Source organism: Symphalangus syndactylus, chromosome 18, assembly GCF_028878055.3.
Source record: "Symphalangus syndactylus isolate Jambi chromosome 18, NHGRI_mSymSyn1-v2.1_pri, whole genome shotgun sequence".
NCBI classification, from domain to species: domain Eukaryota; kingdom Metazoa; phylum Chordata; class Mammalia; order Primates; family Hylobatidae; genus Symphalangus; species Symphalangus syndactylus.
In genome coordinates, this window is record NC_072440.2 from 61579103 (window position 1) to 61594417 (window position 15315).

General features: G+C 40.7%; 1 protein-coding gene across 6 annotated transcripts in view; it reads right to left on the minus strand.

Annotated features, from left to right (window-relative positions):
* GRK3 (G protein-coupled receptor kinase 3) overlaps positions 1–15315 on the minus strand; it is a 170485-nt gene that overhangs the window by 44172 nt on the left and 110998 nt on the right. For all 6 annotated transcript variants that reach the window (XR_010117117.1, XM_063623418.1, XM_055254259.2 and 3 more), the window contains 3 exons: positions 11911–11962; positions 9722–9813; positions 5395–5494 (listed from right to left, as the gene is read on the minus strand). Coding sequence is in view for 5 of the 6 variants with exons in the window: in XM_063623418.1 (XP_063479488.1) it covers positions 5395–5494; positions 9722–9813; positions 11911–11962 (244 nt within the window). In the remaining variant the exon portion in view is untranslated. The remainder of the gene's footprint in view (positions 1–5394; positions 5495–9721; positions 9814–11910; positions 11963–15315) is intronic.

A 15315-nucleotide genomic window follows, 5' to 3' on the forward strand; every position in this document is an offset into this window, starting at 1 on the left:
ACAACATTACTAATTAGAGCAGATGACCTTGAAGGTCCTTTCTTGCTTGGATTCAATGACGCCTCTATCCTAATTATATCCTCTTCAAAAGGCTAGACACAGAAACATATCCCTATCTTGCCAGGCTTTTTGCTGGTCAACATTTTGTTTCTGGCTATTCAAATACCCATTTCAATCTCTGCTTCTGAAGTTAATGGAATCATAGCACGGGTCAGGGAGGGAGGAATGTTATTTGTGGTGGTGTTTTGAAACACTGAGAATAAAAATGGAATTAAATTAGCTTTTGAAAGTGGAAAACTATTATCATGACCAAGGATCGAATAACTCAGTTGTAAAGATTTCAGTGTTCCCCTAATTAAGCTATAGATGCCATGCATATCTTAATTGAAATGAAAATTGACAAGCTGGATTCTAAAATACATGTAAATGTAAACAGTCAAGAAAAGTTCCAATATTCTTGAATACAAACAAAGCTGGAAAACTTACAGGACCAGACTTATTAGAAAGCAACAGTAATTCAGACAGTGTGGTATTATCCCAAGGACAGACAAGTAGACCAATGAAATGGAAAAGGGAATCCAAAATAGACCCATACATAAATGGTCACTTGATTTGTTATTAAGGTGACACAACAGGGTCTGGGGAAAGGATGGTCTATTTAATCAGTGGTGCTGGAGCAACTGAATATCTGTACAATAAAATATGAACCTTGACCCCTGCCTCACACCATACGCTACAGCCATTTCCAGCTGATGTAGATCTAAGTGTAAAAGATAAAACAATAAAGCTTCCAGAAGAAAACAAAAGAGAATATCTTCATGATCTTAGGGTAAGTAAAGATTTCTTAGGCCACAAAAGGCAGTAACAATAAAAATGTTAATTAGACTAAAATAAAATTAAGAACTTCTATTCATCAGAGGATACCATTAAGAGAGTAAAAAGACAAGCCACGGGATGGGAGAAGATATATGCAACCCATAAATACACAAAGGACTCATATCTAGAATATACAAAGAACTTTAAAAAATCAACTTAAAAAGTCAACCAACCCCCAGAAAAATGGCACACAAAAAAATAGGCACTTCACATGAGGATACCACATAGCCCCCAAACTAATGAACAGATGCTCAACCTTGATGTCTCCAAGGTAATGCAAATTACAACTACAATATGCTATCACTAAACCCACGAGAACAGCTAAAAAGAAAAACACTGACGATACTGAGTGCTGGGAAGATATCAGTGAATGGAACTTTCATATATGGCCACTGGAAGTGTACAATGAATGGTGCAGCCACTTTAGCAACCCATTTAGTGGTATCTAGCAAGGCTGATACCTTGCTATTTGCAAACTTTCTGACTTAGTGCTTTCACTCCCAGGTAGACATCTAATAGCAATCTGTACCCATGTGCACCAAGATACCTGCACAAGAACAGCATCATTCAAAATAGCACAAGCCAGGAAATAACCCCAATGTCTACCAACAGTAGAATGGATAGAATGGTATATTTATACGCTAGAATACTATACAGAGCATGGATCAGCAAATGTTTTCTGCAAAGGGGCTAAAAAGTAAATATTTTCGGCCTTGCAGGCCACATACAATCTCTGTCATCTATTATTCTTTGCTTATTTTCTTTACAATCCTTTAAAAATGTAAAAAACCATTCTTGGGTCACGGGCTCTACAAAATAAGGCCAACAAGCTAGACTTGGCCTGAGCCACACCTGGCTTTCTGACCTCTGCTACACAGCTACAGGAGGGAGTTACTGCCGTGGGCAACACCACGGATGAATCTCATAAGCAACATGGAGTGAGAGAAGCCAAACACAGAAGAGCACATTTATAAAGTTCAAACACAATTTGCAAAGCTAAATTATGCTGTTAGAAATCTGGATAGTAGTTAAGTTGGGCACAGGGTTAGTGACTGGGAGAGACACAAAGAGATTTCTAGAATACTGATAACTCTCCATCTCTTGATCTGGGTGTCAGAGATGCGTGTATTCCCTTATGAAAATTCATCAGTGCTATGCTAGATCTATTAGCTCTATTTAGATCTATTTTATCTATGAAATCCACTTAGATTCTTTATATAAAGTGTATACTTGTCACTAAACTGATTCAGTTTTTAAAATGGCCTAGATTGTCTATATCCTCTTTCTTAACGAACACAAAAAATTATTAAATTCCAAAGAAAATGTTCAAATTTCAACAGAATATGTAAACAGAATTTGCACTGTTAAAGCTAACAGCTCAAGACCACATCCCTAGGAGGCTCAGCCCCCTTAAAATGCCTGCCTCAGAGAAATCAAGGCTTCCCAAAGAATTTTTATTTGTTCCAGCCAACACTCAAAGATAGAGCCCCTGTCTTCCAGCCTCCATGGGAGGGTAGGAGTCTAACTTGGATAAGTCCCAGTTAGCAAACCCAGATGGGTCCCATATGGACCACGCCCCTTCCTGCATTGTAAAATTCTTCACTTCCTTGACTCTGCTCCAGCCTCCATTGCACTCCATGGGCCACTGTCCCTTTAAAACATCCGGTCACCTCTGCACAAGTCAGAATGGAGCTCCACTATTTCTCTTACTGTCTAGTCATTACCAAATAAATGCTCTTTTAATTACCAAATAAATGCTTTAACTAATGTCCAACTATATTTATCTTTGACTCAATGTAAAATAAACACGCAGGTGAAGGAATCAGATGTGGTTATCTCTACAGAAATCAGTTACTGCAACCCTCACCTCTCGGGGTGCTGAACAGACACTATAATGGGTTTCATGTGGAGTCCAGGACACAACCAAATACTGACCAATATGAAAAAATAAGTGGCAATTTAATGAACGGTGGGATATAGTTCCAAGGATAATTATGGATAAGAGGCCCTGCCTTGATTACAAGTCGGAATAAAAGTGGATTTTTAGAAGTAGACCATTAAGTAAAACTCTTGAGCAAGGAACTGTCTTCTTTGATTTCCTACTAAAAGTGAACAAAACAGCTTACATTTTGCAGGAACTCGCCATAAAAAAACTGTGATAAAATAGGACCATGAAGTCGTTGTTTAAGAAAATCCTCCACACTGCAGTCGGAGCAATCTCTGTGAACTGCAAGGCTGATTATGGCCTCTCTCTAGTTAAAACACTTGGTTTCTAACTGCAGTCAGATCATTTAGGCTCCTCAAGATCGGCCTGCAATGCCCTTCATGGTCTACCTGGCCTTCATGTCTCTCTCCAGCTTTGTCTTGCACAACTACCCCCACCACCGCAGACCCTGGCCCCTCATCTGATTCCCCCAACCTCAGGTGCCTGGGCTCAGACGTGCACTGGCTCCTTCCCAGGTAACCCCCAACTTCAGAAGGGCATTTGTTGACCCCATCTCCACCCTGCAAAAGGCCTTCCGAGCACCTTGTGCCTGTCTTCCATAGCTCTTGCATGCCGATACAGGCTGATCAAAAGCTTCACCTAGTGAGGGTATTTTCAACTAAGTTTTACTAAAAACTATAGGAAGTATCCCTTGATTAGCAAAAACAATTCCAAATAACTTTACTATAATTATTTTGGTTAAATTATGCATTTATAAATTTTAAAAATACCATACAGTTTTGATATCTAAATAAAATACAAATAATTCTTCTAAATTAGTTCAAAGTGATAGCCCAAAATAGCCCTAATTTTTTAATTTACTCCTTAGGGTTACACCAGTGAGAAACTACACAACCACTTAACCACATCTCCTCTCACCTGAGTCAAATCAATATAAAAATACTACATGAAAACTATACTTATGTTTTTCCAATATTAAAACATTTATTTTCTATAGGCTTTCTTGAGAATAAATATCCAAGGCTTTGAGATAACTCAGTGAAAATTAATATTTTAATAACCACTTAAAATCTTCATCCAGTACTCACATCCACGTTTGAAATTTAGGATACAGACATTTCCAATAGAAATTAAAAGCCAATGCCATTCACCTGATTCCAGCAGAGTATGCAGGATGCTTGGTTTCCACTCTCATCAGTCAAAAACTTGGTCATACACACAAAGCAACTCTTATTTGAAATGCTTAATGCCCATACAGTGGGAGGTCAAGGCACATAATTAGAAATTATTTATGGCTATGGGGTTTCCATTTGTTGTAACTTAGCTACATTATGCTATTCTTTTGCTTCAATAGCAAATACCTTGTCTAGAAACACTTTAATGATAGAATAATATAAACCATAATACAATAAATACAGGTGACAAACGAAAAAACATACAGCCTATAAAGTGATGATAAAAGGAGCACTGGCCAAAAAGTCTAGAGATTTGAGGAAGGAAATTAACCTCTCTGGGTCTCAGGTTACTTGCTCAGCAGTTGAAAGGGATTCTTTCATTAGTCACTAAAATTTGGTTTTTTCAGATCCTTTTGGTGAAGACTTTATTTAAAATCCAGCCGTGGGATCTAGAAGTCTCTCACATTTCTCACTGAATATAAATCTTCCTGGCTGGAGTATCTACGGTTTCATTCACACGTGGGGTACACAGTTAGTTAGTGTCTGGCCCCTCCACGCTCACCCCATGCCTCTCCCTCTCTGTCCTGACTCCCTAACCCACTCTGAACACCAGGTCACAGCCATACCAGTGCACACACGCTGGAACAGGGTACTGGGAGGACGGGTTTTTTGGATGTGTCTTCACATACACTGGCATCTGTACAAATACATAAAAGCTGAGGTTTTGATCTTGGGTAATACCATTAACAGAAAAAGAAATGGGAATGGGCAGCTATTTAGTAAGTAAAGAAGATGTAGGGTAAAAGTGGGGTCACACATGTTGAGCTAAAAATGATAGCTTAATATACAAAGAAAGTGTCCAACAAGTGGAAACACAGTGCTAGAAACGGAAAGGCTGATAAACAGAGTAGCAGGTAGTGAGAGGCAGGTAAGATCACCTTCCAGTGAAACACTGACTAGGGACAATCTCAAAAGGACAATTCAGATGTGACTAATCCAAGTCGCTTCTCTCGATTCGCTTCTGAAGAACAGAAGCTACTTTTCTCTTACTTTTCCCCTCTAGGTTAGTCCTTCTTGCCAGTCGTTTAGTCAAGTCTTGACTATATTCCAGTGAGTTTTCTGGCTATCATTATTTTCTGCCATCTCCACTACCATATTCTGCAAAGAAGGAAGTCAAGGACAAATAAATAGGCACTAAAGGGAGAAGCCGTGGGTGTGCATAAGGGAGGTGGCTGGTGTTCTTCTAACTTGCAAAATCAAATAAAGAGATACTATCAGATTCTAACCCACCCAAGAACTCGTTGGCCTTGCAATCAGCTAGAAGGAAAAATAATAAATCATCCTGCTATGAAACAAACAAAACATTTTTAAAAGAAATGCTGGAAATTGAATACTTACTCCTGTGCTGACAAGAGACAACATGATTCTTTCATTTAAGGCTAATGTTTCTCCTTGTTTCATTTTGATCCTCTTCTTATCTAAGCATTTCATTGCATACCTAGAAACACAAATTTATTGAAAAATCTGCGCCGTAAATATATGTAGACTAATTTAAACAATATATGTCACACTGGGGCAAGTTTCTGAGCATTTAGGCCACGTTTAAAAGAAGCAGAGTAGTACCCAAGGGCCATGCAAGAAGTATTTTTATTTTGCATGTATTGTGAAAACAAAACCAAACAATACTTAAGATATTTGTATCATTAAATGGATAGAAGTCCCAGTTAAATAAATGATAAAGTAGATGGACACAAATAATTTTATTATGACTAATAAGGGCATATGTATATATTTAGCAGCTAGGAATTGTGAATTCAGCAATGGTCAATATTTTTTCTTTTTTTTTTTTGAGACAGAGTCTCGCTCTGTTGCCCAGGCTGGAGTGCAGTGACACGATCCAGCTCACTTCAAGCTTCGCCTTCTGGGTTCACACCATTCTCCTGCCTCAGCCTCCCGAGTAGCTGGGACTACAGGTGCCCACCACCACGCCCGGCTAATTTTTTTGTATTTTTAGTAGAGACGGGGTTTCACCGTGTTAGCCAGGATGGTCTCAATCTTCCGACCTCATGATCCACCCGCCTCAGCCTCCCAAAGTGCTGGGATTACAGGCATGAGCCACTGTGCCTGACCAGCAGTGGTCAATTTTTATAAGAGTTTATAGAGGTTAAGAATCTAAAACAGTGATGATCAACAAAATGGAAAGGGAAGGCATGAATTCAAAAGAGCATGTCCTAAAATGCTATTTTATTGATTATTTTTAATTTTGATATTTAAGTTATGACGTTTTAAATAATACAAAGAATCAATAAGATTTCTCTACTATCATTGAGGCAAGTCAATTGAGAAGAACCAATTGGCAACTTAAGATTTTCGAAAACCTGGAACAAACTCATATTAAGAAAACGCAGACAAGTTATATGGCATATTCTACAGAAAACAGGAAGCTTTTTTGGTAGGACAACAGAAGGCTAAAAGGGAATTCTTGCAAGTGTTTTCACACGTTTCACAGGCTGAAAGTTCTTGTGTATAACTCTAAATTCCCAGATGATGGACTACTTCCTTCAGCCGGGATCTGCAGCATGGACACTGTCTCAGTGTAGTAGGACACAGAAAATCTACCTTTTTCTTGTTGATCATAACTTACCATGTTTAAGTTATATAAAAACAAGATAAATGTTCAAATTTGGTGTTTTTATCCACTTTTCTAGGAGTTCTTATAACAAATCAATTGACAAGGCATTAATTTGCTTACATGTGGGATCAAATATTAGAAACATATGAAGTGATATGTTCTTTAAATATCTTACTTTTATTTAAAAGAATTTTCAAAATGTTTTACACTACCTCTATCACCACTCTCTTCCATGGTGGAGGTGATTTCTTTTCGTTTTTTTTCCTTTTTTTTTTTTTTTAAGAGATGGGGTCTCGTTCTGTTGCCCAGGCTGGGGTCCAGTGGGATGATTGTACCTCATTACAGCCTCAAACTCCTGGGCTCAAGCAATCCTCCCACCTCAGCCTACAGAGTAGCTGCAGCATAGTTGGGACTACAGGCACCTGTCACCATGCCCATCTAATTTAAAAAATATTATTTCTAGAGATGAGAGTCTCATTATGTTGTCTAAGCTGGTCTCGAACTCCTGTCCTCAAGCTATCCTCCTATTTCAGCCTCCTGAGTAGATGAGATTACAGGCATGAGCCACTGCACCTGGTGGTTTTTAATAAAACCTTTAGATTGCAGACCAAAGGCGATAGCACACAGGCCTCGGGCCTCTGGGAAGCAAGTGCATCCTTGGGCCTCTGTTTAGAAGTTATCAAAGAGCTATCTAAACAGGCTCCTAGGGGTGCACCTGGTGGTTCACTGATGGGCTCGCAGAGCCAGTGTGCATGCAACTGGCAGCCTGGTGACAGGAACAGACATGAGCGAGGGTTCATGGACCTTAAGACTTGACCCCTTTCTAGCTATATGGCTCCTGAGAAGTATCTACACTTGATCTATGGAATAGAAGAATATTTACTACCCACTGGCTATTTTTGAGAGTTATGTGAAATAGTAAATGTGTACAAAGAGGTAAGTTGATATTATTTACTTTTTTTTTTTTTTTTTGAGACTGAGTCTTGCTCTGTTACCCAGGCTGAAGTGCAATGGTGCAATCTTGGCTCACTGCAACTTCCACCTCCCAGGTTCAAGCAATTCTCCTGCCTCAGCCTCCCGAGTGGCTGAGACTATAGGCACCCACCACCACTCCCAGCTAATATTTTGTATTTTTAGTAGAGACAGGGTTTCACTGTTAGCCAGGATGGTCTCGATCTCCTGACCTCGTGATCCGCCCACCTCGGCCTCCCAACGTGCTGGGATTACAAGTGTGAGCCACCGCGCCCAGCCAATACTATTTACTTCCATAACATCAAGTGTCTGACTAGATATTCTAAATACAATGATGAAGCAAAACTAGCAGAAATTAATGAACGGTGCCAAGCAATAAGTAGAGTATATAATTTAGGATCAAAAAGTCTACTGTGCAAGTACAGAATAAGAAAGAACTTTTCCATGAAAAAGTGACCAGGGTTGCAGAGGACTGTGTTTCAGTGAAAGTGACCAGGGTTGCAGAGGACTGTGTTTCAGTATACTCTTATTTCCTTGTACTTAACACACAATAAGCAGCCTTCTGAAAGCCTGACAATGTCTAATCTCATTTAATTCTCACAACAACTATTACTCCTAGTTTATAGACCAGGAGATGGAGGCATTGAGAGGTCCCAAACTTTGTCCAAGGCAGAAAGTGTGGAGGGTGAACCTGACGTAGCAGGTGTGATACCAGGACCCTTACTCCAGATCCCTAGGCTACATTGCTTGGGCACCAACCTAGACTTCAAAATCGTGAGTGCCAGGCATCAGGCTCGCCCTGCCCAGGCCCCCAAAGTAGAAAGACAACCAATGGGTACAAATTAACAAAGGTAAATTTCAGTCCCCAAAAAAACATTTCATCCATTGGACCTGTCTGAGAACGTAAAGGACTTCCTGGCAAAGCCATCAGCTCCCAATCCCAGGAAGTGCCTGAGCAGAGGATGACCGGAGGCAGGCACTGAATTAGGGGGCCACAAACACCCCTTCTCCCATGGACTCACATACTTTATAACCAAGCCTCACACACTACACTACTCCACCAAGCCCACTGCTCTAACATGCCTGGCATTAACCAAACTTGTAGTTCTGGGTCTATCAAATCATATTTTTCCACTCTCTTTTGCTTTCAGAAATATGTCTTAAACCACTTCCGTTAAAAAAAAAAAAATTTTCCCCCATACTTAAGAATTCCACCATTCACTTTCCAGAAGACCCTTCTACTCAGCTCAGATGCAGTTAGTTTCCGAATGCTGACCTCCCAGGAAAAACGTTAACCAAGGTGAGTGATGGAGCCCACAATCGGTGATCATTGTCCACAGGGCTTCCTCCTCTCCAGCACCCCAGCTACTGATCTAGGGAATCAGCATCTGAAATGCCACAACTGCTTATGCTTCATCGTCGGTGAGTCTTTATTTAAAAGAGAATGTCTCTCTTTTGCAAAGCAAACAATTCTTTGTCATGTGATCTGATGGGCAGGCTGAACGTAACATGCCACAGTTGTCAAGGATCCCTTCTAGTTCACCTCTGGCTCCGTGGCTCCCACCCACAGCCCGCACCATCTTGGGCACAGGATACAAGGTTATTGTTGAACTTCCCATTTGGCCCTAAGAGGTGGAGGTTCCAGCTTATTGCTCTCATTCCCCATGCTTAACAAAATACAGCTTTTTTTTTTTTTTTTTTCCGAGACACAGTTTTGCTCTGTTGCCCAGGCTAGAGTGCAGTGGCGAACTCCGCTCACTGCAAGCTCTGCCTCCTGGGTTCACGCCATTCTCCTGCCTCAGCCTCCTGAGTAGCTGGGACTACAGGCGCCCGCCACCGCGCCGGGCTAATTTTTTGTATTTTTGGTAGAAACGGGGTTTCACCGTGTTAGCCAGGATGGTCTCGATCTCCTGACCTTGTGATCCACCCGCCTCCGCCTCCAAAAGTGCTGGGATTATAGGCATGAGCCACCACGCCCGGCCTACAGCTTATTTCTTTTGGAGGTAAAGTACTTCAAAAGAAATGTCACAGGCTTCCACATTTCTCTATAGGAATTTTCTTTTCATGCAAATATTAAAATCTTAATAGTGCCAGTAAAACATAAGAGCATTGAAAGCTTACATTTTTCCAGTGTCTGCTTTCCTGCAACCATAAACTTCCCCGAATCCTCCTCGTCCAATAATCCTATGCACACTGAACTCATTCATGGTCAACTGGGAAATCCAAACACAAAATGAAAACGTAAGATTACACAAAGCTATGGTGTTTTAAAGATTTTTTCAGGCAAAACATAGACAGTAATTAAAATAGCAATCTGACTTAGGGATCTATCCTTTTCATGACTGAGTCTTTAAGCTGAAGGATGAGATGCCCCAGGGGTGGCAAGACTTTCGACAGCCTCCCTCAGCTCCACCTCCAGGATAAACGAGGCACCAAATGGAGGCACAAGGGAAGATGATGGAGTGGAACCAAGCCGAACTGTTTCTCCACTCTCACAAATCCCAGATTACAATATGTATACCTTGAAGACAAGTGAATGTGAAATGTCTAATCAAAGTGAAAAGCAGCCTTAGCTACTCCGAAGCCTAATGTTTGGGAACAATCCAATGCTTCTGAGAACTGTCAAGAGTTGAAAAATGAGAGTCCATGTCAGGGGCATCTATGTGTTCACGATACGAGGCCATATGATCAGGAAACCCAACAGATGCAGGCCACGTGAATTTGTTATTGATAACATCAGTGAATAGAGAGGACTCATGCTGACCATGTGAGCGTGAAACAAGGCTAAATGTGAGTAAAGGATATACAGAGGCTGTATTCATAAGCACTTTCCTTCAGTCAATAATATCTCAGTAATGCCCCACTTCATCATTAGATTTAATAATGTTAAATGGCACAAAGACAGATAGTGAATCTGACATTTCACGTAAGAGGCCATAAGACAATAGCAAGTACCTACTACTTTACATATCCCGGCAAATTAAGGGTGGGATTCTTTAAGGGTTCCCCTAAACAACCTTAAAACATCATATAGAAACCTGCGTTTGGGCCACAGACTTCACGTTTGATTCTCAGAGTCCACAAGGACACAGGGTCTCCCGAGGCTGAAGCGTATGAAAGACCCAGAGCAGATATAAGGGGTTTTTAGAGTATATGTTATTGCCTCTTGCTTCTAAATCCTTCCAGGAAATATGATGGGAAAAGGAGGTTAGAAATTAAAAAAAAAAAAAAAAAAAAAAGATCATTTCTTGGCCTTTTAGTGAAGATCAAGTATTTTTAAAAAAACAAAACTCCTGCCGGACGCGGTGGCTCAATGCCTGTAATCCCAGCACTTTGGGAGGCCGAGGCGGGCAGATCATGAGGTCAGGAGATCAAGACCATCCTGGCGAACACGGTGAAACCCCGTCTCTACTAAAAAATACAAAAAATTAGCCGGGCGTGGTGGCGGGTGCCTGTAGTCCCAGCTACTTAAGAGGCTGAGGCAGGAGAATGGTGTGACCCAGGAGGCAGAGGTTGCAGTGAGTGGAGATCGCGCCACTGCACTCCAGCCTGGGCGACAGAGGGAGACTCGTTTCAAAAAAAAAAAAAAACTCCTTTTCCAACAATACCATTCAAGTAAAAATCTAAAAAAAAAAAAAAAAAAATTCCAGTTGATTGTTTTGCCCAACTGCAAGCCTATGAGAAGGGAGACTGTAAAACAGAAGGTAAGAAAGACTGTGCGAAGAAATGTGTGCATTTTCAAATTGCAATAAGGATGATGCAACAAGAATTACTGAAATTGAAAACTTAGAGTAGATGAAACACTAAGGAGATGACGTGTTAGAACGTGGCCTGTTTTGGAAGATTGCTTTTAACACTCTCAAAATGATAAAAAAGAAGATGAAGCCTTGGTCTGATAAAAGATGTCATCATTTTCATTATGATACTCAATTTGTATTATTACATCTAATAGTAAGAAAAAGAAAAGGAACTCTACCAGAATGGCAGAAGGCAAGGACATGAAGGAGTTATATTAAGTAAAAGTTTTGTATTTTTACTACTATTTTTGTTAAAGAGTCAATTACCTCTTAAAATATCCTTTCTTACATAAACAAGCACATTCTCATATGAATATGAAAAAGAATTAAAGCTTCTATTGTTTATAAGGAAACATGGGAGGGTGAATGCTTAGTACTTAAAGCTGTAAGACAGACATCTGTTTGGGCAGTGGACCCTCTGGGAGTACGTTCCAGAATCAAGTATTTTCTCATGAGGTTAAGCCAGAGGAAGTTTTTATTTAAAAAACGAAAAAAGAAAAAGATGATACTCACATGGATATTTAATTCAACGTTTTTCCACTGACAAAATCTAGTGAACTTGTCACTAAAAGAGAATAAAATAATTACTAGAAAGTTAAATATCAAATTAACTGGATTTACAAAACAACACCATAAGACAGACTAGAATGGCATTACTTGGGTTGCTTATCAAAAAAGTAAGTTTTCTGAAACCCTTTTTCACAGAGCATTCACCAGTATTCATGGCTTTATTTCATGATTCAAATGAAAGATTTCATGTTCCTTGTTTAATTGTCCTAAGCTATGGTAACACTTTTATCTGAATCAGCAGAGTCCAATACGGAGATGATATGAACGACATATATAATGTAATTTTAATAATATACTTTATGTAACCCAATATATTAAAAATTCTTTCAACATGAAATCAATATAAATTAATGAGATATTTTACATTCTTGTTACTATATTAAATCTTTGAAATCTGATGTGTATTCTGCACTTAAAAGCACATTTTAATTTAGACTCGTCACATTTGAAGTGTTCAATAGCTGTATGTGGCTACTGGCTACCACATTGGACAGCCATGGCTTTTAAAGCACAGCTCTAAGACAAAAAATTAATGTTTACACATAATTCTAAGAGTAGCCACGTGCCAGGCCTGCTCATGTATTCCTCCTACAGACTCTACAGCCAGGTACTATTATGATCCCCATTTTATAGCTGAAGAGACCAAGGCATCAAAATGTTCAGATGCTTGGCCAAGGTCACACAGTGACAGAGTGGGAGAGTGGAATTTGAACCCAGACCAATAGAATCTAGTGTATCATCTTAATCAGGATTCAGTGCTGCCTCTCAAAGACACAGGTAGTATAGAAGAGAAACCCTCAGACTAGAATCCTAAGAGACAATAGGTTCACCACACTGACATGCTCCCACAATTCACTCAACTGCTTGATGAGTGTTTTCTTTATCCATGAGGAAAAAGATACATCCTGTATCTATTTAACAAAGACATTTTGATTATGTTTTTTATTAATGAGCAATATATCTGTAAGGTGGGTTTTTTGTTTTTGTTTTTGTTTCTTTGAGACAGAGTCTCGCTCTGTCGCCCAGGCTGGAGTGCAGTGGCGCCATCTCGGCTCACTGCAAGCTCCGCCTCCCGGGTTCACGCCATTCTCCTGCCTCAGCCTCCCGAGTAGCTGGGACTACAGGCGCCCGCCACCACGTCGACTAATTTTTTGTATTTTTAGTAGAGACGGGGTTTCACCGTGGTCTCGATCTCCTGCCCTTGTGATCCGCCTGCCTCGGCCTCCCAAAGTGCTGGGATTACAAGCGTGAGCCACCGCGCCCGGCCGGTTTTTTGTTTCTGTTTTTGTTTTTGTTTTTAAATGGAGTCTTGCTATGTCCCCAGACTGTAGTGCAGTGGCGCGATCTCAGCTCACTGCAAACTCTGCCTCCTGGGTTCATGCCATTCTCCTGCCTCAGCCTCCCCAGTAGCTGGGACTACAGGCGCCCGCCACCACGCCCGGCTAATTTTTTTTTTTTTTTTTTTTTTGTATTTTTAGTAGAGACGGAGTTTCACCATGTTAGCCAGGATGGTCTCTATCCGCCCGCCTCGGCCTCCCAAAGTGCTGGGATTACAGGCGTGAGCTACCCTCCCAGCCAGCTATTTGTTTTTTAAACTATTTTCAAAGGAAATGCATTCTAGATTGAATACTTCTTAAAAGTAAAGAACATTCTGGTGATGGTTCGATCTCATTTTGCCCCTGGCATGATTCCTTACACAGATACAGGATTCAGGGAGAGAGGGAGGAAGGGAGGAAGGGAGTTACAGGTAATATTAGCATCATACTGGAATGCCTTAAAGACATCCAAATATCACAGTTCCCTAGGGGCTTCATTTAATGAGCTTTACAATTTTTTTTTTTTTTCTTTTGGAGACAGGGTCTCACTCTGTGTCCCAGGCTGGAGTGCAGTGGTGCAATCCTAGGTTGCTACAACCCTCAATTCCTAGGCTCAAGTGATCCTCCCACCTCAGCCCCCCAAGTGGCTAGGACTACAGGCACACACCACCACACTGAGCTGTTAGTTTTTAATTTTTATTTTTGAAGATAGTGGGTGTTGCTATGTTGTACAGGCTGGTGTCGAAGTCCTAGCCTGAAGCGATCCTGCTGCCTCAGCCTCCCAAAGTGCTGGGATTACAGGGGCGAGCCACCACACCCAACCAATAGACCTTTTAAAAAATAAGGATCTTTAACATATTCCTGAGGCTAATAATCAAATTAAAAATCAAAAGCAGAGGAATAGTTGCAATTACAATAGCATCTTTTTTTCAATGAATCTAAAATGACTCACAAAGAGTGTTTCACTGATCCTCCTAACATGTCTAATGAAGTTGGTAAATTAAAATTGTGTTTTGAGAGTTTCTAAGAGTTATTTCAACCTATTTTTTAGAAGTATGGTGCATGCAAAAGGCAAAACCACATTTGGGTGCACTCTCATTTATAAATCTATGACTGGTCTTTGAAATGCACTTGGTTTGTGAGGCTAGCTCGTACTCTCTTTTCTCACAGATTCTGGAGTCCAGAGCTGGTGACAGGGGATGGAAATCTGACACATTTTACAACTAGCTGAGGAGGGTTAACAAACAGGAAAGAGAGAAGTGCCTGCATATTTTGCCCACTAAGAACGGATTTGCTGTAACAAGTTCCTCTTTAGGAAGTACAGACGGCCCTGAGTATCTAGGCTCAGTCCTGTCTCCACGGGGGTTATTTGAGTGCTATTCCCAATCAATGCCTGGGTACTGAGTGGGACACTTTTGACAGGAGGGGAACTGTGACAAAGGAAAGAGCCCAGACAATGATAGGGCTTCAGGTAGCTAGAGCCCTTGCAAATGACTTAAAAGGATCTTGGAGAGAAGATCAGAGGTTAAAGACCTCGAAACGCCTGGGGTGCAGTAAGGGTGGAGTAGAAGAAGTGTTTTAACTCTGATTCCTGACTCAGTCGTTGTCCTGCTGAGCAACTGAAGTTCACTGCCTGAATGAGGCGCATAGCTCTCAACGAGAAGAGGGAAAGCCTGCACTGCCCTCTCCAATTCTGCCTCACCTGGAACTCAGCCCCACAGCCCTGCTTGGACCTCAGGGAAGGTCGGAAGACATTGCACATATCCCTGCATTGCTGATGGCTCCCTCTTTACCATCAGACTCAGGGTGGTCATGGAAAAATCGCCTTTTCCATGGGGCCCTTCGTGTGCCCAGTCCCAATGAGGTCAAAGGCTACATGACCATATTGATGGAGTCCTTGTGCTTTTCAAAATCAAAGCTCCAAACTTATCACCTGACATGATTTTTTTTTTCTAATTTGATGGAAATTAACAAATCAACTTTAAAAATAATCTATTTACAGAAAATTGTAATGGCTGCAGAAAATCCCGTG